The following is a 24,413-nucleotide window of genomic DNA, read 5'->3' as shown; positions in this document are numbered from 1 at the left end:
GGCAGTAGTAGGGCCAAAGGTCCACCCGCACCTACACACATCCACCCGAATATGATAGGGTTTGATCGCATGACCTTCACCCTTGGGTGCTGACACTAATTGCCACCACTAGGCTAAGCTAGTGTTCATAATATACAATTATGCATCTAAAAGTATTTGTGATGCCATAGTAGAGTTGTTTCTAAGCTTCGCAACACACATCCATGCCGTTATTACCTACCCAAACAATTTTCAAGTATGGGTGTCAATGGGTAGGATTGGGGCGGGGTTTTAAGACACATCCATGCTGTTACTACCTACACAAACAAATTTCAAATTTCAAGTAAGATTGTGCCAAAATGGTTTGGATTAGGGTTGGATTTTCCGACTGGGTTAAGAATTAGGAGAAGCAGGGCCTAGGTTTGTAAAACCCTAACCCAACGTGCCAAGCTTCACCCCTCACTTCAAACTTCTTTTTAGTCATGCTGTTGATATCACTCCCTCTGTTTATTTATTTATAATAAAATATTCTATTTATTTGTAAAGGCGGATTGGATATAAATATTCCCCTCCACTCTCAAGTCTAAACATATTCCCGATTTTAAACAATTACAACGATGCTTACAAAGTTTATGTTTTTATGGGAGTTAAAAATTTGTTATTTATTAATGTATATGTTGGGATCCAACTTCTCTGTATAGTGGTGATTGCACAGGTCGATCCATGGTCACAAGAACGAAAATCACGTGTTTAGGCAATGCTTGGAGAGAGGCACGGAGAACGAGTCACCGACATTCAATGATGCTTCCGACAACTTGTTGGGAAATTCTTTAACTTTATCTACACGTGGTGTTGTTCTATTGGTATCGTAATCTAAGATAAGATAAGATGAGATACGGGCAATTTTAACATAAGCTAAAGGGAAAGTGCTGTTCCAATTTTCTACTCGATCATATTGGCAACACAAGTTTTTTTCCTTCTGCAAATCTCTCTCTCACTCTCACAGTTCTTGCCTTCTGCAAATCTTTCTTTGCTTGTGAATTATGGCAACGACTATCATTGGCGCGATACTAAGCCCCATAGTAGGATGGATTATCAATCCTATCGCAACTAAGTTTCAGGTCTGGCGGAACCTTAGCGAGAACATCAAAGAGCTAGAAAACACAAGAATGAAGCTAGAAGCCTGGAGAAGTGACAAAGAAAGAGAAGTAGAAGAAGAAATGAACCAAGAAGGTGTAGTAAAATCAGAAGGGGCAGTTCTCTGGTTCAGTCAAGTCGATAAAGCTCTATCCGACGCCAACAACCTACGAAGCGAGTACGAGCAGAGTCAGATCTCTGGTACTTCATGTCCTAACTGCTTCTGCCGGTCACGCTATCAGCTGAGCAAAAGAGCTTTGAAGCACAAGCAAGATGTACTTGACAAGTTGTTTGGGGAAGAACCAAGATCTGGTTGGACGGTGGCTCCACCACGGCAGATAGGGAGGAATATGAACACCGTTTCTATCGAGGGACAAACAACAACAGAGAAATTGAAAGGTGAGATCATCGATTCGGTGCTCGACGATAGGTATGTTGCTGTTGGGTTGTTTGGTATGGGAGGTATAGGCAAGACAACACTTCTACGACACGCCAATGAGCACTTTAGGATGACCCAACACTTCGATTCCGTGATTTTCACCACTGTGTCATGCACACCCAATTTTGTAGACATACGAAAACAAATTGCTAAAAGTATGGGCTTGAAAAATTGTGAAGATGACAATGATGTAAAAGAAAAATTGTGTCGCCAAACAAGGAAGTATATGTTGATATTAGACGATATTTGGGCGCCCATTGATCTTGATGAAATCTGCATTCCGGCACCAAAGAAGGAGAACGGCTGCAAAATATTATTGGCATCTCGATCGATAGAAGTGGTTACAAGGTTTGTGATCCGCTTTGGAGCGAGAGATTCTCTTCGATCGATTCGAGTGAACAAACTCCAACCAGATGAAGCGTGGAATCTTTTTGTTCAAAAAGTCGGTAAGGATATTACTTCCAAATCATCAATAGTATCCCTTGCGAAGGATGTTCTGAAAAAATGTGATGGATTGCCTCTGGCCATCGTTGTTATTGGTAGCACAATGGCAACACGGGAAACAGAGGGAGAATGGAAAGACGCTCTACGTGAATTGAACAATCTTGTAGTTATGAAAGAAGAAGTATTTTCAGTACTCATGTTTAGTTTTGAAAAATTGGAACCAATTGAACGATCCCTCTTCTTGTACTGCTGTCTATTTCCTGAGGATTACAGCATTAACAAAGAGAAATTGGTTGATTTTGCCATTGGTGAAGAAATTCTGTCTGGGATGCATCGGCTGAAAGATATTAGAAATAAAGTAGATGTTTTGGTTGGAAAGCTTCGAAATTCATCGATGCTTGAGGACGGTGACTACTTTGGTACATTTAAAATGCACGATATGATGCGTGAATTGGCTGTGTGGATCACATCTACATCGAATAAGTACCTCTCCAAGTTCAGTACAAAGCCCGGTTTTGGAATAACTGAGGCACCTGCTGATGCCTCAGAATGGTGCAAAGCCACTAAGATTTTGATGTGGGATCTTTCTATGAAATCTTTACCTCAATTGCCAGATCAGTGTCCACAACTGCACACATTGCTCCTTGCATATTGTTTCTTTCTCAAGGACATCCCCCAACTGCAGTTCTTCGACCACATGCCTGCACTTCAGATACTAGATTTGACGAATTGTTACGAGATAAGAAATTTACCGGCTTCAATATCCCATCTAGTCAACCTTCGTTCGTTAAAATTAAGGTGTTGTCGGAACCTACAGGATTTACCCATTGGAATTGGAAAGTTGGTTCAACTCATATCATTAGACTTGCGTGGTTGCACAACCTTAAGTAAACTACCAATAGAGATGAAAAAGTTGAACAATTTAAGGCTTCTAGACATCGGCGACACCAAAATTCTTAAGAGGATACCACGTGGGGTATTATCTGGATTGCGTAAGCTAGAGGAGCTAAACACTATCGGAAGCGGGTTAAAATGGTTCACCAGTGGTGTAGAGGAACTATCTCAATTGATTAGCTTATCTGATATTAGCGTCGAGATAAGTAAAGCAAATGTTTTCCATTGGTTTAAGCCATTCCTTAAATCTAAACGCATGCGTAGTCTAGATTTGCGGAATTGTACTATTGATCCTTCAATTTTTCCGTATCTTCTAGACATTGATGGAGTTATGCAATTCAAGTCATGTGAGGGTTTGACACACATTCCAGCTCATGGCTGTAAAAGTCTAACTTTACGAGCTTGTCCAGATCTCAAGATATTATTGAACGTACAGGAAGCCAAAAGGAATGCTTTTGAAAGCTTAGGTGGGTTGGAACTTGATCAACTGGATCAGTTGCAGGCAATATGTACTGGGGTTCCACAACCTGGATGCTTTTCTAATATGTCATTTATGGAAATACAGGAATGCCCCAATCTAAAGGTGATTTTCACTAATGGTGTAACACAGTTGCTTAAAAAGTTGATTCATTTAACTGTATGTCGATGTCCTCAATTGGTGAAGATAGTAGCAGATGAGGATTTGGAAATCAATGCATTTCCAAGGTTGAAGGTAATGGAACTATGTGAGCTACCAGAATTGACAGACATATGCCATCTTGATTTGAACTGGCCATCTCTCTCTGAAGTGCATGTTTATCTTTGTTCTAAGTTAAGGAGACCCCCGTTTGGAGCCAAACATGCAGATATATCATTAAATGATGAAATGGACAGCCAGATGACAAAGGAGTATCTATGGGTGAAAAAATGGGTAAGTGTAATAATATCTGATGACTTGTTTTTGGTAGTTTATTTTTTTTCCCCTTTATCTTGAGAAGCTTGACTTAATAATTATTTACTATTCAAGAATACTTTAATATTTTTCTATTTTTATCAAGGGGCTACGAAATGTTTGAGTTATCTAAATAATACTTGCTTCCAACCAATATTATTATTTGCACATTATAAAGTCTAGTTTAGTTTGATAAATGTTATATTGTTTATTTCCTTAATTACTTGCTGGGTTTATCAATTTTTTAGGGATCCTTGCTTGGTTAATCAGTATTTGATGGTCAGCCTTTTCTAAAAATTATGCTAGAGATTAAAAGTGTAATTTTATTTTAATAAAGTAATTTCTGACTTTTTGGACTAATACAATTCCTTTTGCTGTTTAGTAGTTCCTATAAAATAGTTCCTATTGAAATGTTTGATAACATGATCCCTTTATTTGCATAAAATTCATACCTTATCTTTTAAACTTATTCTAAAGTCTTAACTCATTGAATTAAATTTTATTTAGGTTATACAATTAGAAGAATTTTATGTATAATTAGGTTTCTTAACTCTCCTCTAATTTATCTAGAAGTTGAATAAATTCATGCAGTTCTGTTTATCTTAGTAGTTTTTATTTAGTGCACGCATTACTCCAACTAGTCATCTATAATGATGTTGAAAAACGCCCATTTTAGGTTAGCTGATTGAACCTCTTTAAAGGATTTATATATCCTTGTGAGGAACCCTCTTCTTTACCTCATGAGAGATTTTGTTAGATTTCAATTTTAAAGAGGGAACTAATAATCTATCTCAATAGTCAAATGCCAATACAGAAACCTGGGTCAAGTGCATCTAAAGTTGGAGAAAACTACAAAAATACCACTTACTTCCACTAATTAACCTCTCCATCATTTTGGTAATTTTAATTTCTAATTTCAAATACATTCATTATATACTCATTTTTCAACCGTTTACCAAAAGAATAGTCAGTTTTGGCTTAAACTTCTATTCTAATCCTTCATATGTCAATTCATAAAGTGGAATTAGCTCACTTTATCCCCATTCCCTACATTTAGTTATTAGTTTTATATTTAAAAATTCATAAATCTCTTAAAGGTCTTTTACTATAAAAATATCATGATTCTTGACAAATCAATCAACTCCAGATGTAACTTTAACATACCACTCCGTCTGATCACTTACAAACAGGCCCTTTGTATTATTCTATTTGTAATCTATAGATGTTTTAACTCTGATGTGTTTGATTGCCCCAATTTTTATTTTTATTTTATTATTATTATTTTTTTAAATGGTTCAAGCCTTTACCCAAATAGGTTTCAAAGCCTTTCAAATTTATCTCTCGTATCGATCTGTATCAGTTTAGTAAGTCTCCTATCTTGATACCTTGAAGGGTATGGATAGGAGAAAAAAAGTCAAAAAATTATTTTTTTAAAAGGAAAATCATGGATATTTTGTCTAATACGGGTGATTTGATACCAATCCATTCTAATACCATAGACTGGTTTTGAGGGTGACCAATGGGTGATACCCATATGACACCGTGCACTAAAACCATGTTCATATCCTTCAAATTTTGAGTGCTAGGACTAGGTATGTGTCTTCATATCCTTCAAAAAATTTTTTTTTTGGAAGAAGTGTTTTTATGTGAACTACCATAATTGACAGCCATATGCCATCCCATTTTGAATTGGCCATCTCTTCTTAGAGTTATTGTTGATAATTGTCCTAAGTTGGGGAGACTTCCATTTGGAGCACAACATGCAGATCTGGTATCAATTATCAAAAAGAAATCAGTAATAGCAATAAGACCAAATATGTTTGTTACGTTTTTTATTCTTTTTTGGTAATTGTTTTTCCTTTTCTTCTCCTTCCTTTTGATCAAATAAAGTTTTATTTTATGCAAAAGATTACCTGCTCCTAACATGGAAAGTCTATTAGTTTGATAAATTTACTCATACCATACTTATATCCTTGCTTGGTTAATCCTTTTTTGAGGGTCAGTTTTTTGGAAACCTGGTATGTTAAAGAGTAAACTTGTTGGGCTGGTTCTATATTAGTATAAACTTAAATTGCAGGACACTTAAAACTTCTCTGACATGCTTTACACCCCTTTTCTAATCATTCACATTGTCATTTTGATAGAGAGGAGTTAGTTACTTAAAATATAAACATCCCCCCCCTTCATATCCATTCCCTAGGTTTACTCATTCTATTTTATTTAAAAAATTAATATATTCTCTTTGAGCTCCTATGACAATTATGCTATATCTTTTATTTATCTAAAAAATATCAAGATTCATAGTTAAGATCAATCAACTCTAAATCTAACATTAACGTATCATTCTCACTTGACAATAGATCCTTATTTAATCTATTTGTTCAGCAATTCTTTGCTCCAAAAGACTCATTTATTGACTCCAAATCTTTCCCTGATTAGGTTTCAAGCAATCCAACACACACACACACACACACACACACACTCTCTCTCTCTCTTAAATTTATGAAATATATGTATTTTGTTTTTGCTAAGAATGTAGTATATGAAAACTTCAACCTTGTCCTCTCTAATTGTAGAGCTCTATCTATGTAGGAAGAGAGAGAAAAATAGAAAGAAGAGAGAGAAAAAGAAGAAGAAAATGATGATCATGAAGATGAAGAAAAGGAAGAAGAAGAAGAAGAAGAAGTATTTTAATCATCTTTAGTGCTAAGACTTGGTAAATCTGACTCCATATCACCCAACGATATAGATTTTTTTTTTTTAATTTATTTATTTCTAATGTATAGTATTCATTCTATCCCTTTTATTCTACTTATAATATACTTTTCTTTCTTTGTAATTTGTGACCTGACTATGTTACCCTTTGATAGTGACAATTGTTTTTGAGGAGGAGAAATGTTAGGTAATTTAGGGGCCCGTTTGATAACGTTTCTGCCGTTTCTGTTTCAAGAAATGGCAGAAACATAAATTTTCGTTTCTAGAAACAGAAACGGAATTAAAGGTGTTTGATAAGTCATGTTTTTAGAAGTCGATAGTAACCAATGAAAGAATGGCCACAAGTCGTTTCTAGAAACGACGAAACAAGTTGAACTTGTTTCGCCTAAGTCGTTTCTTGAACCATAAATAAGTAAAAATTTCTATTTCTATTTCTGAAAATAAGTGAAACGGAACAGTTTTATCAAACGCTTTTTACTCCGTTTCTGCTGTTTCTGGAAACAGAAACGGCAGAAACGAGTTTCTTGAAACGTTATCAAACGGGCCCTTAGTATGAACATTTACATTTGTCTAAAGCTTAGATTCTATATAAATTTACTAAGTTGTAGCCCAGTCTATTTTTTAATGGACGGTTGATTACCCTTACAATGGTCATTGGGTATCTTCGTTTCCAAAGGATTTGTTGGATTAAGTTATGTAGTTGCTGCCCCTTGGGGCTTCTTAACGTTTTCATATCTGCATGAGGAAGGACAAGACATTATGATAGGGCAAGGAATCGGCATGTCTTGGTATCTATATGCCTCACCAATCAGTGACAACAATTCGTCAAATAGAGGTGGGAAGAATAAGAAAAGACTGTTGGCCATAGTAGGATTCAGAATTGTCCTAGGAGTTCAGTGGGCAGCTCTCCTCCAAGTTCGCCATGATTGATGTTACGACCCCTGTGGTTAAATCCTTCTGATTCAGTCCGATATTAAGATCGATCCAAAGTAGTGGATGCACTCTTTCCTGAGCTTTATACTGACTGAGGTGGCTTGTGTCATATATAAATAAGATTTTCTTCCCTAGTTTCTACTGAGTTACATATCATTTATTCCTTTCAAACCATATAACTTAAAACTGTCACCAATAGGTAACCTGTGGCTGCTGGTTTGTGAAATAGAATTTTTTGTTTCTTCTTTGCTATTCATACTGACTGATTCAATTCTGTCTTATGCATCCTTTTTGTAATTTGGAAATTGTTGAGCAGGGTAAAGATAAGAGGGAGGAGTCATTCTATAGGATTGTGGTGATGAGAAAGATGAACATTGATCGGTAATTTGGAGTCAATTCTGTCTTATGCATCCTTTTGCTTCAGCTATTGCTAAATTTGTGAAGCTTCAAATATCATCCCTAAATGTGTGAAGTTTCAGGTCCTGTTGTGAACTTTGATTTCCTAATATGGGGGGAAAAATTATCAAAGAAGGAAGAGGTTGCTATGATTGTTGTGGGTTCTGTAGCTTCCAGAGGATTAAAATGTATATGATAAGAATTTAATGCAACTGCTATTGATCTTTACTTAATTCTATGAACATTCAATTAGCTTTTGCGGTTTCTTATTTTTATTTGGTCAATAGGATGATACGAGAAGTGCATTTAACTGTGTCATTTTTGCTCAATGACCCAATGTCTTATTTGTGATGATATTCAATTATGTACACATCTAGCCCTTTCTTGTGTCTCTCTCTCGCTCTCCTTCCACAATGAGGGAGTAGATATGTATTTTGTAGGAGGAAGGAGAGAGATAAAGAGAGAGAGGAACCCTATTTTTTACCTCATAAGAGATTTGGTTAGCATTTCAATTTTAAAGAGGGAACTAATAATATATCTCAATAGTCAAATGCCAATACAAGAACACGGGTCAAGTGCATCGAAAGTTGGAGAAGACTATAAAAATACCACTGACCTCCACTAATCTCTCCATCATTTTGCTAATTTTATTTTCTAATTTTGAATACATTCATTATATACTCATTTTTGAACTGTTTAGCAAAAGAGTAGTCATTTTTTGCTTAAACTTCTCTTGTAATTCTTCAGATGTTTAATTCATAAAAATTCATAAAATCTGTTGAAGGTCTTTTATTATAAAAATATCAAGAATCTTAGCAAACCAATCAGCTCCAAATGTAACATTAACAAATCAGTACTCCGTCACTTACCAAAAGTCCCTTTGTAATATATTTGTTAATCTATGGATGTTTTGACCATGACGTGTTTCTTTGCCAGCAGACTATCTTAATGGTATCTGTTAATAGCTTCGACAAGATGTCGGCATTCTTCCTGGTCCCAGTATTTAACTCTTGAAATCTTCTTTCTCTTTTGATCCAATGAATTATCCCTAAGATTCTCTGTCATGGAATAACCCCTCTTTCAGTGATGTAAAAGAAGAGTGAGGCGATATTTCATAGAAAAATGCCAAATCATTATTCCTTCCTAACATGTATTAGGCGATCTCTAACAGCTAAAATGTTTCATAATTCATCAATAATAACTCTTAAACTTAAGGTGGTGTCGGAACCTACAGGATTTACCCATTGGAATTGGAAAGTTGGTTCAACTCATATCATTAAACTTGTGTGGTTGCACAAGCTTAAGAAAACTACCAATAGAGATGAAAAAGTTGAACAATTTAAGGCGACTGGACATCCGCGACACCAAAATTCTTAAGAGGATACCACGTGGGGTATTATCTGTATTGCGTAAGCTAGAGGAGCTAAACACTCTCGGAAGCGGGTTAAAATGGTTCGCCAGTGGTGTAGAGGAACTATCTCAATTGATTAGCTTATCTGATATTAGCGTCGAGATGAGGAAAGCCAATGTTTTCCATTGGTTTAAGCCATTCCTTAAATCTAAACGCATGGGCAGTCTATATTTGCGGAATTGTACTATTGATCCCTCAATTTTTCCGTATCTTCTAGACATTGATGGAGAGGTGACATTCAAGTCATGTGAGGGTTTGACACAATTTCCAACTCATGGCTGTAAATGGCTAACTGTAGAAGCTTGTCCAGATCTCAAGACGTTATTGATCGTGGAGAAAGCCGAAAGGAATGCTTTTGAAAGCTTAGATGGGTTGGTTCTTGATCAACTGGATCAGTTGCAGGCAATATGTACTGGGGTTCCACAACCTGGATGCTTTTCTAATATGACAAGTGTGGAAATACAGGAATGCCCCAATCTAAAGGTTATTTTCACTAATGGTGTAACACGGTTGCTTAAGAACTTGCGTCTTTTAGAAGTATTTCAATGCCCTCAATTGGTGAAGATAGTAGCAGATGAGGATTTGGAAATCAATGCATTTCCAAGTTTGAAGGAAATGCGACTATGTGAGCTACCAGAATTGACAGACATATGCCATCTTGATTTGAACTGGCCATCTCTCTCTGAAGCGCATGTTTATCTTTGTTCTAAGTTGAGGAGACCCCCGTTTGGAGCCAAACATGTAGATATATCATTAAATGATGAAATGGACAACCAGATGACAAAATTCTATCTACGACGAAAAGAAAGGGTAAGTGTAATAATATCCAATAATTTTTTTTTTTCCTTTTCTTTCTCCTTTGTCTTGTGAAGCTTGGATTAATAATTATTAAGTATTCAAGAATACTTTAATAGTTTTTTATTTTTATCAAGGGGCTACGAAATGTTTGATTCATCTAAATCATACCTGCTTCCAACCAATATTATTATTTGCACATTATAATGCGTAAAGTCTAGTTTAGTTTGATAAACGTTATATTGTTTATTTCCTTAATTACTTGCTTGGTTTATCAATTTTTTAGGGGTCCTTGCTTGGTTAATCAGTATTTGATGGTCAGCCTTTTCTAAAAAGTAATACTAGAGATTAAAAGTGCAAGTGTATTTTAATAAAGTAATTTCTGATTTTTGGACTAATACAATTCCTTTTGCTGTTCAGTGGTTCCTATAAAATAGTTCCTATTGAAATGTTTGATAATATGATCCCTTTATTTGCATAAAATTCATACCTTATCTTTTAAACTTATTCTAATATCTTAACTCATTGAATTAAATTTTATTTAGGATATACAATTAGAAGTATTTTATATATTATTAGGTTTCTTAACTCTGCTCTAATTTATCTAGAAGTTCAATAAATTCATGTAGTTCTGTTTATCTTAGTAATTTTTATTTAGTGCACACATTACTACAACTGGTCATTTATAATGATCTTGAAACGCCCTTTTTAGATTAGTTGATTGAACCTTTTAAAAAGATTTATATATCCTTGTGAGGAACCCTCTTTTTTACTTCATGAGAGGTTTTGTTAGATGCCAATTTTTAAGAGGAACTAATAATCTATCTCAATGGTCAAATGCCAATACAAAAACCTGGGTCAAGTGCATCTAAAGTTGTAGAAGACTACAAAAATACCACTTGCTTCCACTAAATTAACCTCTTCTTCATTTTGGTAATTTTATTTTCTAATTTGAATACAAACAGGCCCTTTGTAATCTATAGATATTTTAAGTCTAACGTGTATCATTGCCCCAAATTTTTTTTTTTTTAATAGTTCTAGCCTTTGCCTAATTAGGTTTCATAGCCTTTCAACTTTGTCTTTCTCACTCATGGTTTTAAATATTGGTATTGCATCGATTCATATCGGTTTAGTAAGTCTCCTATCTTGATACCTTGAAGGGTATGGATAGGGGTGAAAAAGTCAAAAAATCATTTTTTTTAGGGAAATTAATGGTATTTTTGTCTGACATGGGTGATCCAATACTGATCCATTCTAATACCATAAACCGGTTTTGAGGATGACCAATACCTATTTTGACACCGTGCACTAAAACCATGTTCTTACTCTCTCAAATTTTCATGTAGTATGTGTACGGAAGCCCGTCCTTCTCCTCTATAATTGTAGAGTTCTATATATGCAGGGCAAAATAATGAAAAAAGAAGATGAGAAAAAGGATGACGATGATGATAACGATAATGAAGAAGAAGAAGAAGAAGAGGAAGAAGAAAAAGAGTTTACTTCATCTTAAGTGCTAGGTCTAGGTATCTTCATATCCTCCAATGTTATAATTTTTTTTTGGTATTAAAATTTGATTTTTGTTCTATTTATTCTTCATGTTTTTATTTTTGGATAGTTCATGAAGATGATGGAGGAGAATAATAATTTTTATTATACTTACCATATATCTTTCTTTTCTTATGTTTAATTTTTGTTCTATTTATTCTTCATATTATTAGATATATTTTTTTTAATAGAAAAATCCCTATGCTTTTGTCTCTATGCCCATTGACTAGTGTGCTAACGCAATGACCGTGCAAGTAGACAATTTTCTCCCGTTACTAGGATGTTTTACAACACATGTAATTGATCCTATTGGAGCTAAGTTTCAGATCTTCCGAAAGCTTAGCGAGAACATTGAAGAACTAGAAAACAGAAGAAGGAAGCTAAAACCATTCCGATCGTGCACTAAAACCATGCTGTCACTCTCTCATATTGTCATATAGTATGTGTAAGCCCAGCCTTTTCCACTATAATTGTAGAGTTCTATATATACAGGAAAAAAAAATTGAAAATAAGAGAAGAAGAGGAAAAGGATGACAATGATGATAATGATAATGGAGAAGAAAGATGAAAAAGAAGGGTTTACTTCATTTTGAGTGCCAGGACTAGGTATGTATCATCATATCCTTCAATTTTTTTTGTGGAAGAAATGTTTTTATGTGAACTACCATAATTCACGGCCATATGCCATCCCATTTTGCATTGGCCATCTCTTCATTAAGTGATTGTTGATAGCTATCCTAAGTTGGGGAGATTTCCATTTGGAGCATAGCATGCATATAAGGTATCAATTATCGAAAAGAAATCGGTAAGAGCAATAAGACCAAATATATTTGTTATTTTTTTATTCTTTTTTGCTAATTGTTTTTCCTTTTCTTTTCCTTCCTTTTGATCAAATAAGTTTCATTTTATGCAAAAGATTACCTTCTCCTAACCGTTATTAATTTGTTGTGCATCATAGCAGGGAAAGTCTATTAGTTTGATTAAATATTACTTATTTACTTATATCATACTTATATTCTTGCTTGGTTAATCCGTTTTTGAGGGTCAACTTTTTGAAAACCTGGTATTTCATATATAGAATAAACTTGTTGGGCTGGTTCTATATTAGTAATAACTTGCAGGATACTTAAAACTTCTCTGACATGTTTTACACACCTTTTCTAATCCTTCACATGTTCAATTTTGATAGAGAGGATTTAGTTCCTTAAAGTATGAACCTCCCTCCCCCCCTCCATATCCATTCCCTAGGCTTACTTATTTTATTTTATTTAAAAATTAATATAATCTCTTTGAGCTCCTATGACACTTATACTATATCTCTTATTTATCCTAAAAATATCAAGATTCATAGTTGAGACAAGTTAACTATAAATCTAACATTAATGTATCACTCTCACTTGACAATAGATCCTCATTTAATCTATTTGGTCAGCTATTCTTTGCCCCAAAAACTCATTTGTTAACCCAAAATCTTTTCCCGAGTAGGTTTCAAGCAATCCAACACAAACTCACACTCTCTCTCTTAAATTTATGTAGTATATATATTTTGTTTTTGCTAAGAATGTAGTATATGTAAACTTCAACCTTGTCCACTCTAATTGTAGAGCTCTATCTATGTAGGAAGAAGAGAAAGAAAAAGAAGAAGAAGATAATGATCATGAAGATGATGAAGAAGAAAAAGAAGTATTATAATCATCTTTAGTGCTAAGACTTGGTAAATCTGGCTCTTCATATCATCCAATGATATAGATGTTTTTCTATATGAATGGGCGGTTGGTTACCCTTGCAATGGTCATGGGTATCTTCGTTAATTTTCTAAGAATTGTTGGATATTGTTCTGCAGTTGCTGCCCCTGGGGGCTTCTTAAGGTTTTCATATATGAATGGAGAAGGATAACAAATTATGATAGGACAATTGGCGGCAACAATTCGTCAAATAGAGATGGGAAGAATAAGAGAAGATTGTTGGCCATGGTAGGATTCAGAATCATCCTAGGTATTCATTGGGCAGCTCTCCTCCAAGTTCGCCATGATTGATGTTACGGCCCCTGTGGTTAAATCCGTCTGATTCAGCCCCGTATTAAGATCGATCCCAAGTAGTGGATGCACTCTTTCCTGAGCTTTATACTGACTCAGGTGGTTAGTGTCATATATAAATAAGATTTTCTTCCCTAGTTTCTACTGAGTTACATATCATTTATTCCTTTCAGATCAGATGACTTAAAACTGTCACCAATATGCAACCTGTGGCCGCTTGTCTTGTGAAATAGACTTTTTTTGTTTCTTCTTTGCTATTCATACTGACTGATTCAATTCTGTCTTATGCATCCTTTTTGTAATTTGGCAATTGTTGAGCAGGGTAAAGGTAAGAGGGAGGAGTCATTCTATAGGATTGTGGTGATGAGAAAGATTGACATTGATAGGTAATTATATTTGTCTCTTTTGCTTCAGCTATTGCTAAATTTGTGAAGCTTCAAATATCACCCCTAAATGTGCGAAGTTTCAGGTCCTGTTGTGAACTTTGATTTTCTAATATGGGGGAAAGTTGTCAAAGAAAGAAGAGGCTACTGTGATTGTTGTGGGCTCTCTTGCACCTGCGGCCTTTGTGGTTGTACTGTGGCTTCCAGAGGATTAAAATGTATATGATAAGAATTTAATGTAACTACTACTGATCTTTACTTAATTCTATGAACATTTTATAAACATTCAATTGCTTAGATCAATTAGCTTTTGTAGTTTTGTGATTTCTTGTTTTTATTTGATCAAAAGGATGATACAAGAAGTGCATTTAATTGTGTCATAGTGCAATATTGTATATCTTTTTCAGCCCAATGCCTTACTGGTGATGATATTCAATTATGTACACACCTAGCGTCTCCTTGTGTCTCTATCTCTCCTTCCGCAATATGGGGGCAGATATGTCATTTTGTAGGAGGGAGGAGAGAGATAAACAGAGAGAAAACCTGAACCTGCTCAATATTTTTTGGGTTTGGCCCAAGGTTGGATGGGCCCGGTGGGGCTGGCACTAGGAGCATTAGGTCCACCCAGCCTGACCAGCAATAGACTGAATTACATAGAGGTATAATCATCATAATTTATACATACGTATATGACACTATGACGCAATTATGCTTTTTTTGTCTTTTGGCTATTCTATCCTATTGTCTCCGCTAGTCAATGTCCAGTCTATTGGGCACTAGTAAGGCCAAAGGACCACTTGCTCTTATACACATCCACCCGAATATGATAGGGTTTGATCGCATGACCTTCTCTCCTGGGGCGTTGACTGTTCAAGCCGAAATTCCCATAAGTAGACCAATCGTGTGTTCATTATGTACAATTATGTCTTTAAAAAAGGCATTTTGTTGCTAAGTTTGGCAACACATCCATGCCGTTAAATTGTGCCAAAATGGGCTGGGTTAGGTTGGATTTTCCGGCCAGGTTAAGATTTAGGAGAAGCAACCTTGGGCTGGGCCTGGGTTTGCAAAATCATAATCCAGCATGCCAAGCTTCACTTCTCACTTCAAATTCTTTTTTGGTCATGCTTTTGACATCACCCCGGCGGATTGGATATATAAATATTCCCCTCCATATCGAGTCTAAACATATTTCCCAAAAAAAAAAAAAAAAAAAAAAAAAAAACCTAGAGACATTCCAGTAGAAAATAATCAAATGCACCGAAGCTTTTATGGGTGACGGTTACCAGTCACCAATTGCTTTCCTTATCAATTTATTTCACTCTGTTTTATTATAAATGGTTTTCACTTCCTTTATTCATTCCCCTTCTTCACAAAAAACATTTCTCAATGTTTTAATTATTTTCTTTTAGGTATTCTACACAAATACATGGTGATTGGTTAGGGTTTTCATTCTTTTTTTTTTTTTTTTTGTTAACGACAGGTATCTAGGCCTTCGGCCTAACTAGTCCCGCGAGCCTAGATTAATCCCATAACCGCATGGATTGGATTATACCATAGTTGAATGAGAACCATTCAATTTTCAGTGAAAGAAGTAATTAAAAAGCACTAAACATACACCACATATAAATAGGCCAAGAATGCTTCAGACAAATCATTGGGCGACTTCTCATACTTTGAGAGGTACAAAATAAAGAATTTGAAGTGGTTGAAAACAAGAATAAATCTTTATTGAAGAAATTTACACGATGTTTACAAATGATTGTAGAAGGGATGCCTATTGTATTACATAGTTTCTTTTTAGGAGGAGTTAAAACATATGTTCTTTGTCAATGGATAATAACTGTGTACAGTGAACGTAGTAGCATATGCTGTCTGTTGGTAGATTATAGACGGCCGTGATCAAAATTTGACACTTTTACACAATCAACGATGGGATCTGGTTCTTTTCTCTAGCGGTGATTGAGATCAGGTTGGCCATAGTCACTTAGGTGAATGTCACGTGTCCAAGCGATGATCGAACATTTAGAGAGAGGCACGAAGAATGAGGCGCCGACATGAGAGCCATTCTCTGTACCTCTCTCTAAGCATTGGATCTTCATTTGAACACGTGAAGCTCGCCCAAGTAGCTTATCGATCACCGCTCTAGAGAGGAGCCGAATCCTCAATGATGCCCTCTTCCACTAAACATGAGAGACAACTTGGAACGGGGAGATAGAATCCTTTGTTCATACAATCATTTGATCATACGAGTCAGCATTCAATACCTATCCCAATTCCTGTCATTATAAGGATAAGGAAGGGTATATTTGAGAAAAAAAAAAAAGGACATGTGTTGGATGTTGACTCGTACATCTTGGGCTTTTAATTTCCATTTTCCAGCTTAAAGTCCACGTATAGAATCATTTTCCCTGGTCTTAGTCTTGAAATTTGGAAGCTTATACCGCCCTACTTTAGTGATAAACCCCACCATCTATGAAGAAGTCTAAGGTATTAATCAGTTGGGTTCCGATGAAATCAAAATCAAACCGTGTATTAAATGGTTATGATACTTCAATTTGAAATCATTTGATAAATAATTTTGATTAAATGATTTTTAAATCATTTTTCTAAGTTTCGATTTTGCTTTTTTGTTGGTTAGAGTTAATAATTTTGGGCTCAAATTTTTTTTTTTTTTGTTAACTAAGGTGTCCGGGCCAGTTTATGCGTACCTCAACTAAACCTCGGGGAGACTAGCACAGCAACCCACCGCCATGATCTCCACTTAAATCGTAGATGCATAGATGGGAAATCGAACATGAGACCGTATGCCTAATCCACACAACCCCTAGTTCGTCTTAACCATCGGGACAATCCACGGGTGGGTACAAAATAAATAAGAAAACACACACAAACACTCACACAATGCGTACGATAGGGTTCGATCCCACGACCTCCTCCCCTGGGTGTCGGCTCCACAAGCCTAAATTACCACGAATTGAAAACAAACTTATTTTTTAAAACGACATTTGAGTCTCATCCGCGCCTTACCAATAAAAAATTCTGAAAATCACGTAGAGGTTGACATGTTGTGCCGCACAAGAATTGCTCAAGGAGAGGCACTGCCACACTGATCCAAAAGTCAAATGTCTACACAATTGGGTGCGTGTATCATGCTTTTAAGTATCGTTATTGTATCACCATATTAGTATCGGTTAAGATTGATCTCCAATCTTTGATCAATTTAGATCGATTATCTATACCATTTTAAAAGTAAAACAGTAAAAACCATGGTGTATTTTTTTTTTTTCTAAAAAAGATAATGTGTATGTGCTCTAATCAAGGTTCAAGCAATTGGTAACAAATCAATTTTTTTATGGAAAGAACTAAAATCTGTTGAATCGATCAATTTGAATCAGACTCAGATTAGTTAAATACATCGATTTGGATCAGAATAAGTTGAGACCTCTTATTCTTGCATTCTGTTTTGAATGGTCTTACATGATGTTTGATCTCTAAAGTTTCACCAAAATTCTTTTTAATGAGAAAAGGTTTTTAATCCAATGGGGTAGGACAGAATCTCTCATACCAGTATATTATCAACCATCAAATGAAAAGAAAAATATCATACCAGTTCAATTATTTCGCAGTGTACTTCCCTCTCCCTCAACCACGATGCACTCTCCACATCCCCCTCTCTCTCTCTCTTCCTCCCTCCCTCCCCTTTACCATTCGGAGCTGCAGATTTTTATCCTACTCTAATTGGGGGTAGCTAGAGAAGGACCACTGAGGGTTTTATGTATGTCCCTCTTTATTTTCTCTCTGTGCGTCTCTCCCCTCATAAGCTACCCTTTCTACAATTTCTTTACATTTTTAACCTTGGACTTTTTTGTATCTTTACTCTCCCATCACCACCTCCAACGCTAAGGTGGAAGCTACTAGAGTTCATGTGGATAGACAATAATGGGAGTACCAATGGGGGTGTTCATTGAGAGAGAGAAGATGATGATGATGATGATCACCCAGCTCCATCCATTCTACCAATTGGTGAGGCATATAGATACCATTTATACCGAGGCATGCCGATTCCATGCCCTATTATAATTTCTTACACTTCTTCATTCAAATATGAAAACCTAAGTTAATTTAGAGTCTTAAGCTTTAGACAAACGTAAATGTTCAAACTATTTGGTGTAGTTTATATGTATTTATTACTTATTTCTAAAAAATCATCTGTGATTATAAATTATCTTCTTTCGTATTTTAGTCCACAGTGAACTACTTCCGTCCAAAAATTGGTGATGATCGCATTTCAATGACGATCATTTTACATACTGTTTCCGATCAATGAACAACTATAATGATGATCCCGTATGTCAACGAACTACTTGTGCCCAAAAACCCTAGCTTCAATCTTGCTCAAGCCTGGAAATCTAGTCGATGTGTTGATGATGATAAAGATTCAGAGATCGAGATGCTTAGTGTCTCATTCGGCGACCTTTAGTTTGGGTCAATTAGCAACTTGCACATTAACAATTATAAGTGATTTGTGCCAATATTTCACCACAAAAAAAAAAACAAAAACAAAAAATTTGTGCCAATAAATCACGAAGAGCTCCTCAGCTATTTGTGATTTTTTATTCATTTGAATTTTTAATAAATAAAAATAGACATTATAAATCATACCAAATACAGGGAAAAATAGAAATAGATCAGGTAGATACAAATAAAAATCATACCAGTTGAGATGTTCAAATAGATACAAATAAAAATCTAATCTGTTATGATAGAAATATGTCCACTGAAAACTTAGGCACCATTTGATAACGTTTTTGCTGTTTCTGTGTTTAGAAACAGTAGAAATGGCTTTTCAAGTTTCCGGAAACAAAAACGGATTTTTTGGTGTTTAATAAACTTGTTTCTCGAAACTTTTTTTGCAAACATGATGGGACTAAAAAACCCAATAGTATCATCAAATGCCCAAAAGGGGGAGAGGGTTCGGTTGCCTCTTTTTAGGTTTAAATAGTTGAGTGATTTATTAGGCACAACAACATTTTTTTTTTTTCTCTCAAATTCATTTCTAGAAACGACGAAACAAGTCCGATTTGTTTCATCAAAGTCGTTTCTAGAATTGTAAATAGGCATAAATTTTGATTTCTGTTTTTAAAAATGGGTAAAACAGAACAACTTTATCAAATGCATTTTAGGTTGTTTCTCTGTTTTTTGGAACAAGAAAATGCAGAAACGTCAGAAACGAAACATTGTTAGATAGTGCCTTAGTGAATAGTTTTGACTGGTATGTTCTCAGTTCGACCTAATAAAGTATCCTCATTTCTATTGGCGTTCTGTGAAAGTGAATGAACGGTTGTTGTCAAGTTCCACCGGTTGATGGCGGAAAGCTCAAGAATTTCTTGCCCCTGGTGATCTGCACAAGGGTTAAGGATTTCTCTCTCTCTTCCCAACACACTCAAGGTGTTCTTTCCATTCCTTTATATTACCTTTTTCATTTTTCATCGGAGTCCATCATCTCTCTCTCTCAAGCTCTTTGCTTCATTTATTGAGCTCTTTTCCTTCATTTATTACTCTTTCTTCATCAGAATACATCATCTCTCCCTCTCTCGATCTGATTGTGAATTATGATGACGACTAATGTTAGCACCATAATTAATAAGCCCGATACTAGGATGTTTTACAACACATGTAATCGACCCTATCGGAGCTAAGTTTCAGATCTTCCGAAACCTTAGCGAGAACATTGAAGAACTAGAGAACACAAGAAAGAAGCTAGATGTGAGGAGAAAGGACGAAGTAACAAAACTAAAAGAAGCAACAAAGCAGGAAGGTGTAGTAGCATCAGCAGAGGCATATCTCTGGTTCAATCAAGTCAATGATCCTCTATCCAACGCCAGCAACCTTCGGATTGAGTACACAATACCTCTTCCATGAAAGAATGCATCCATTACAAGCTCAACTTATCTTATACATTTCTTCTCCATCATCCCCATAACACTACATTTTTTTAGTCATTCAAAAATAGAAACATGAAAGAATAAATAGACAAGCATTACGCTTTACATCGGGGATATGAAGAAACATACCTAGTCCTAGCACTCAGGGTGAAGTTAACTCTTCTTCTTTTTCATCATCATCATCATTTTTCTCTTCTTCTTCTTTTTCTATTTCTTTGTCTTGCATATATATAGAAATCTACAATTATAATGGATAGAATGGGGAAGTCTATTCCGTTAAAAATAGTTAGAATTTTTTTTGGTAAAGAACAAAGTGCTAGAATGGCGAAGTCTATTCCGTTTCTAAACTACTGGCTTCACAGGGTACCAATTGAGTAGTTTACATATCAAATTTTGTGGTATCTCAATTATATGATCAACAATTATTGATTTCCTTTGGCGCAATTTAAGATTCAAATATATATCAAGTGCTTAGATGATTGATGCAACAATTCTACCTGTGGGATAGATAACATCAAGTATTTGTCCAGCTTCTTTAAAAATTGCAACTTCTCCATATTTTCAGGAAGATTAACAGCATGGCTGACTTCTTAGCCCCAAAAGCCTTTGTCTGTAGCATGTGTGACAACTTGGCTGCTCTCCTCTCTTTCATTATCTGATGTTTGTAACTTCGATTCTTTGTGTTGGACACACTTTAATAAATAGTCAACTTTCTACCCAAAGAAAAATTTAACTTGTTGAGAATCAAGGTAATCGGACTTGGAAACCATTGATTGATTTCAACTTGAATGGGCTGATTCCTCTTATCCCTTTCAGGTTGTTGAACCCACGGAGTATTCCTAAAGCCACAGTGAATGGAAATCCTTTCACCATGGCGCTTCGGATGGGCATGGGGATATCGAGATGGGTACTTGGGGAAAAATACTAAAACTCCTATAAGGGTTTGTGAACACTATGATAGTAGGTGAACCGTCCTATATAGGTGAAGGAAAACTTTCTCCATATTTCATCAATGAAGTTTCTCTATCATCTATCAAAAAAGAGAGAAAAAAGTTCATGTGTTTAAGATAGGTTTTGGATTTCTTAACTTTGTGATAACAAGCTCCAAACTGTATCAGTTGGAGAATGCGTGAGTTTCATTTCCTAGATTGTATTAAAGCTGGAAAGTGGACCAAGACTCAAATAAATTAGTTTGAGAATTGATAGATTGAACTTTCTGTCTGTTCTACTTAGCTTTAAAATTTGAAAAGTGAGACTTTTCCAGCTTGAGTAAATCATGAGAACAAAGACAAAGTAGTAGTAAAATGTCCACAGCTTTACAAGAAGGTACCCAGTATCAGTTTTCCCTTTAAAGCATCTATGTCGAGGTTGAATTGGCTAAATCTTAATCTCACCAGGAATCTAAAGTAGACACACCTCTCCAGATCTCTTAGGATTTGAATAAAACAGGGGTTGTGGACTCGGGTTCTGGGTTAAGAATCTTAAGTAATACTCTCTTTGTGTATGATTTCCCAAAGCTCTGATCACCTTTCTCTAAAAGGTTCTTGTATACATAGAGATATGCATAGAGAATCAAAGAAGCTCCTGGATTTGTTCCATTCTTTTTCTCTCTTTTATAAGCTGATTTTATTCAATAATACTGAAAAAGTATAGAATAAAGTACTATTACATGTAACTAGTTAATCCTTATTTTTTGGATATGAACCCGGCCATGGTGGTGGTGGTCCCTAAAAACTGTCTCCCCTTTGGCTGATTTCAAGAAATAGTTGCAGACAGATGAGCTTCCACATTTTCTCCCCCCTAAAATTTTTCTTGATTATTACAAATTCTGAAGGATAGGTCTCCATGGAAAGAAGAAAAAGAAATCAAAATGTGGTGAGATGCCATTGCTGGTCTCCAGGTTCATCTATCCTGGCAATTCTGGTTGGTGTCCCATTCAAAAGAGGGAACCTTTCTGTTACAAGGTTTTGTCTTTGCTTTGGAAGAATAACCAGCATTCAGCTAAGCGACAAATTTTGCTGCACACAGAGAAGAAGGGGTAGAAATCCTCTGAAATTCGCATCGGTGCAATTCCGTGCAATTCTACCCCAGGCGATTGACACGTGTCCCAGGGGTATATCCACGGTTCAGATTTAATCCCCACAAACCACTGAACAAACCATCTTCAACCAAACCAGTGGAGACCAAACCGAAACAAACCGGTTCGATTCATTATTTGAAATAAAAATGTGTTGTTTTCCCTCTCTGTTTTCCCTCTCTCTCTCGACTCTCTCTGTCTCTCGGCCTCTCTCTCTCGACTCTCTGTCTCTCGGCCTCTCTCTCTAAATCAAAGAATATAAAATTTCTCTTCTTCTTCTTCTTCTTCTTCTTCTTCTTCTTCTTCTTCTTCTTCTTCTTCTTCTTCTTCTCTCTCTCTCTCTCGATCTCTTCAACCATGTTTGCTATTTGCTGCAACTATTTAGTTTCACCTGGTCATGGTTTCAAAAAATAAAGCTGCAACTGAAAAGAGATAACCAGAATGGGAAACCTCAAAGAAACAGAGAAGCGTAATGAAAGGCTTAACTTAAACTAATAGCTCAAGATGAGTGAAGAACAGAGCAAACGTGAGCCAAAAGCAAAAGAGAACAGAAATTGACAGTGTGGGAAGCAGAGACACGATCAAAAGGAAAGAAACACTCACAGTAGAAGCAGAAATGTCAAAAAGATTGGACGGAGAAGATGTAATTGAAGGAAGAAACAAGAAAAAGGAACTAACCAGAATAATTATCAAGCTTAAGCTGAAGCTGTTCTCCTTGGTAAATGAAATGGTCGAGTGCCCAGCTCGGCTGGAAGAACTCATCGAACTTGGAAGCACTCACTGACCCAACCAAAACGATAACAGAAAAACTGAAAAACAAGAACGTGATCATCGAAGAAGAATAAGAAGAAGACGAAACCGCCATTACAGTTCTTACCCAGTATTGCACCGATGCGAATTTCAGAGGATTTCTACCCCTACTGGGGTAGAACGTGATGCATTACAGTTCTTACAAATCTCACGTTTGCTCTGTTCTTCACTCATCTTGAGCTATTAGTTTAAGTTAAGCCTTTCATTACGCTTCTCTGTTTCTTTGAGGTTTCCCATTCTGGTTATCTCTTTTCAGTTCCTTTCATGGCTATTTGGTTTTGATTTATCTGTTTTTGGACCATATTTTCCTTGCGCTTTGGTTTCTTTCCTTGTATTTTCCTTTTCCATTTGTTAACGAAGTCTGCAATTGTTGATTTAGGTGCTGGATTTGCTTCGAAGAGCAAGTATATGTTTGGGAAAACAACAATACAGATCAAACTCGTTCAAGGAGACTCTGCAGGAACTGTAACTGCATTTTACGTAAGAACCAAGAAATTGAAGTTTAAAACACATCTCAATCTGTTTTCTGATTTCTCTGTAATATCATTTTCCAAAAACTGTGAATTTCTGGGTTCGGGTTCTGGTTCTGGGTTTTTATCTATTTGAATGTTGAAGAAGATGGTCTCACATAAATTTCTTACAGATGTCATCAGATGGTCCAAATCACAACGAATTCGACTTTGAGTTTCTGGGGAACACAACCGGCGAGCCTTATCTAGTTCAGACGAACATATACGTGAACGGAGTGGGTAACAGAGAGCAGCGTTTGAACCTCTGGTTCGATCCCACCAAAGATTTCCACTCTTACTCACTTCTTTGGAACCAACGCCAAGTGGTGTTCTTGGTGGACGAGAGAGCCCGAGAGACAGAGAGAGCCCGAGAGACAGAGAGAGTCGAGAGAGAGAGAGAGAGAGAGAGAGACAGAGAGACAGAGGGAACAGAGATGGAGAGTCGAGAGAGAGGTCGACCGAGATCTGAGCTTTTGCTTGCAGATCTCGGGTTTCAGGCCGAGAGACAGAGAGAGTCGAGAGAGAGAGAGAGGGAAAACATCACATTTTTATTTGAAATAATGAACCGAACCGGTTTGTTTCGGTTTGGTCTCCATTGGTTTGGTTGAAGAGGGTTTGTTCAGTGGTTTGTAGGGATTAAATCTGAACCGTGGATATACCCCAGGGACACGTGTCAATCGCCTGGGGTAGAATTGCACGGAATTGCACCGATGCGAATTTCAGAGGATTTCTACCCATTCGGATCTGGGTCTCCCTTGATATGGTTATTGCTAGGGGTGACAGAGGGCTGGGTTGGTTAACCTTAATTTTAAGTCCCAAAATTCAATCTAACCCTATCTCAATTCTATCGAATTCATGCTCAGGGCCAATTCTATAGACTCAGGATTTTATCAGGTTAGGTCGGGTTGATCCTAATTGATCTTCTTAAAGTAAAGTGTTTTTAATTAAAGCCCTAAAATGAAATCATCCGTTAAACTATAGTGTAAGAAATATTTTATCATTCTTTCATGGAGATTCTATTGTACACCTATTTT

General features: G+C 36.0%; 2 protein-coding genes and 4 long non-coding RNA genes across 7 annotated transcripts; all 6 read left to right on the top strand.

Annotated features, from left to right (window-relative positions):
* The first annotated feature begins 1,022 nt into the window (after positions 1–1,022).
* On the top strand, positions 1,023–4,090 carry LOC122064351 (disease resistance protein RPS2-like). The gene is made up of 2 exons (XM_042628062.1): positions 1,023–3,803; positions 4,073–4,090. The coding sequence occupies exons 1-2, from the start codon at positions 1,023–1,025 to the stop codon at positions 4,088–4,090; spliced, it is 2,799 nt and encodes a 932-aa protein (XP_042483996.1).
* A 1,903-nt stretch (positions 4,091–5,993) lies between these two features.
* Positions 5,994–8,186, top strand: LOC122057465. Its single transcript, XR_006133533.1, has 3 exons — positions 5,994–6,540; positions 7,789–7,853; positions 7,952–8,186. It is a non-coding gene; the product is annotated as an uncharacterized LOC122057465 (long non-coding RNA).
* Positions 8,187–8,816: 630 nt separating this feature from the next.
* Positions 8,817–10,378, top strand: LOC122064341 (disease resistance protein RPS2-like). Its single transcript, XM_042628053.1, has 3 exons — positions 8,817–8,845; positions 9,084–10,089; positions 10,361–10,378. The coding sequence occupies exons 1-3, from the start codon at positions 8,817–8,819 to the stop codon at positions 10,376–10,378; spliced, it is 1,053 nt and encodes a 350-aa protein (XP_042483987.1).
* A 1,180-nt stretch (positions 10,379–11,558) lies between these two features.
* On the top strand, positions 11,559–13,688 carry LOC122057472. Of its 2 annotated transcripts, none has more exons than XR_006133535.1 (3): positions 11,559–11,597; positions 11,878–13,333; positions 13,463–13,688. It is a non-coding gene; the product is annotated as an uncharacterized LOC122057472 (long non-coding RNA). The 2 variants fall into 2 exon arrangements; XR_006133534.1 differs by lacking the exon at positions 11,559–11,597 and having other exon boundaries at positions 11,805–12,225; positions 12,339–13,333.
* Positions 13,689–13,704: 16 nt separating this feature from the next.
* On the top strand, positions 13,705–14,444 carry LOC122057481. Its single transcript, XR_006133536.1, has 2 exons — positions 13,705–14,041; positions 14,125–14,444. It is a non-coding gene; the product is annotated as an uncharacterized LOC122057481 (long non-coding RNA).
* Positions 14,445–22,876: 8,432 nt separating this feature from the next.
* On the top strand, positions 22,877–23,663 carry LOC122072258. The gene is made up of 2 exons (XR_006138361.1): positions 22,877–23,350; positions 23,514–23,663. It is a non-coding gene; the product is annotated as an uncharacterized LOC122072258 (long non-coding RNA).
* Positions 23,664–24,413: the final 750 nt, after the last annotated feature.

This window comes from Macadamia integrifolia, chromosome 2 (genome assembly GCF_013358625.1).
Source record: "Macadamia integrifolia cultivar HAES 741 chromosome 2, SCU_Mint_v3, whole genome shotgun sequence".
Taxonomy (NCBI): Eukaryota; Viridiplantae; Streptophyta; class Magnoliopsida; order Proteales; family Proteaceae; genus Macadamia; species Macadamia integrifolia.
This window is presented reverse-complemented; position numbering and strand designations above follow the sequence as displayed.

Bases quoted from the DNA above. Each gene is read 5' to 3' on its own strand.
- LOC122064351 (XM_042628062.1), top strand. From the start codon at position 1,023: ATGGCAACGACTATCATTGGCGCGATACTAAGCCCCATAGTAGGATGG.
- LOC122064341 (XM_042628053.1), top strand. From the start codon at position 8,817: ATGGTATCTGTTAATAGCTTCGACAAGAT. The intron at 8,846-9,083 runs GTCGGCATTCTT...CTTAAACTTAAG, and splicing joins GTTAATAGCTTCGACAAGAT to GTGGTGTCGGAACCTACAGG.